The 1,263-nt window shown below is 59.5% G+C and overlaps 1 protein-coding gene across 1 annotated transcript in view; it reads left to right on the top strand.

Annotated features, from left to right (window-relative positions):
- Window positions 1-244: 244 nt before the first annotated feature.
- GPR62 (G protein-coupled receptor 62) overlaps window positions 245-1,263 on the top strand; it is a 1,278-nt gene continuing 259 nt past the window's right edge. Inside the window, 3 exon segments of the mRNA XM_009321836.1 lie at window positions 245-291; window positions 293-1,260; window position 1,263. The exon segment at window position 1,263 is cut by the window's right edge and continues 259 nt beyond it. Coding sequence (XP_009320111.1) covers window positions 245-291; window positions 293-1,260; window position 1,263 — 1,016 coding nt within the window.

The raw sequence follows: 1,263 nt of genomic DNA on the forward strand, positions 1-1,263 counted from the left end.
ACGGGTGATGCAGGTTCTGGCAGTGCCGTCCCTGGCCAGGTTGGGGACGCCAGCCCTGGGCTAGGCAGGGTGCTGTGACCTCGCCAGGCATGGCTCCCTGCTCCAGCATCTCGGGGGGGTTCAGGTTGTCTCCGGGTTTCTCTGTGGCTCTTCCTTTGGTCCTTGTCCTTCACACCCCGCTCCCCTCCCCAACAGGCAAGGAGAAGACAGTGGCCGTGGTTGTGATGGGCTTTCTCTCTAAGGGATGCAGGAGCAGAGCCCTTGCTGCCCAGGCACCGGAGCTGCTGGCTTAGCCCTTGGGAGGGATGGCAAGCCGAACGGGGCTGAACACCACAGACAGCCTAGAGCCACTCTCCGTCTCCGAGCAGTCCATTGCCCAGGAGGTGGTGGGCCTCCTCTGCATGGTCCTCCTCACCCTCACCGCCTTGGTGGCCAACACTGTGGTGATGGTCGTCATTCTCAAAACCCCCCTTCTCAGGAAGTTCATCTTCGTCTGCCACCTCTGCGTGGTCGACCTCCTCTCTGCCATTTTCCTCATGCCCCTGGGGATCATCTCCAGCTCCTCCTGCTTCAACAGGGTGATCTACAGCATTGCCGAGTGCCAGGCCTTGATATTCCTGAATGTCTGCTTCATCAGTGCCTCCATCCTTACCATCTCTATCATCAGCGTGGAGCGGTACTACTACATCGTCCACCCCATGAGGTATGAGGTCAAGATGACCATCAGGCTGGCAGTGGCCGGAGTGATTTTCATTTGGGTCAAGTCTGTTCTCATCACTGTCTTGGCACTAGTGGGCTGGCCTCAAGGCAATGGGGCCACCAGCGCCAGCCGCTGCACAGTCTACTGGAGCCCTGGGGCCCACAAGAAGGTTTTTGTGATCATCTTCAGCATCGTCTGCTTCGTCCTGCCCACCATCATCATCTTCGCTGTCTACTGCAGTGTCTACCGTGTGGCCCGGATGGCATCCCTGCAGCACGTGCCCGTGCCAGCACACGTAGCTGTGCCGAGACACCGATCCGACTCCATTGCCAGCCAAGTGACCATCATCACCACCAGGAACCTGCCGCTGCCCAGGCTGACGCCGGAGCGCTTTTTGGGAAGCTACAAGGCCATCCTCACCTTGGTCCTCATTGTGGGACAGTTCTTGTGCTGCTGGCTGCCCTTCTTCGCTTTCCACTTGCACTCCTCTGACACCGCTGGCACGGTGGGCGGTGGGCACGGGGAGATGGTGGTCACCTGGATTGCCTACTCTTCCTTCGCCA

Source organism: Pygoscelis adeliae, unplaced genomic scaffold, assembly GCF_000699105.1.
Source record: "Pygoscelis adeliae isolate BGI_AS28 unplaced genomic scaffold, ASM69910v1 Scaffold94, whole genome shotgun sequence".
Taxonomy (NCBI): domain Eukaryota; kingdom Metazoa; phylum Chordata; class Aves; order Sphenisciformes; family Spheniscidae; genus Pygoscelis; species Pygoscelis adeliae.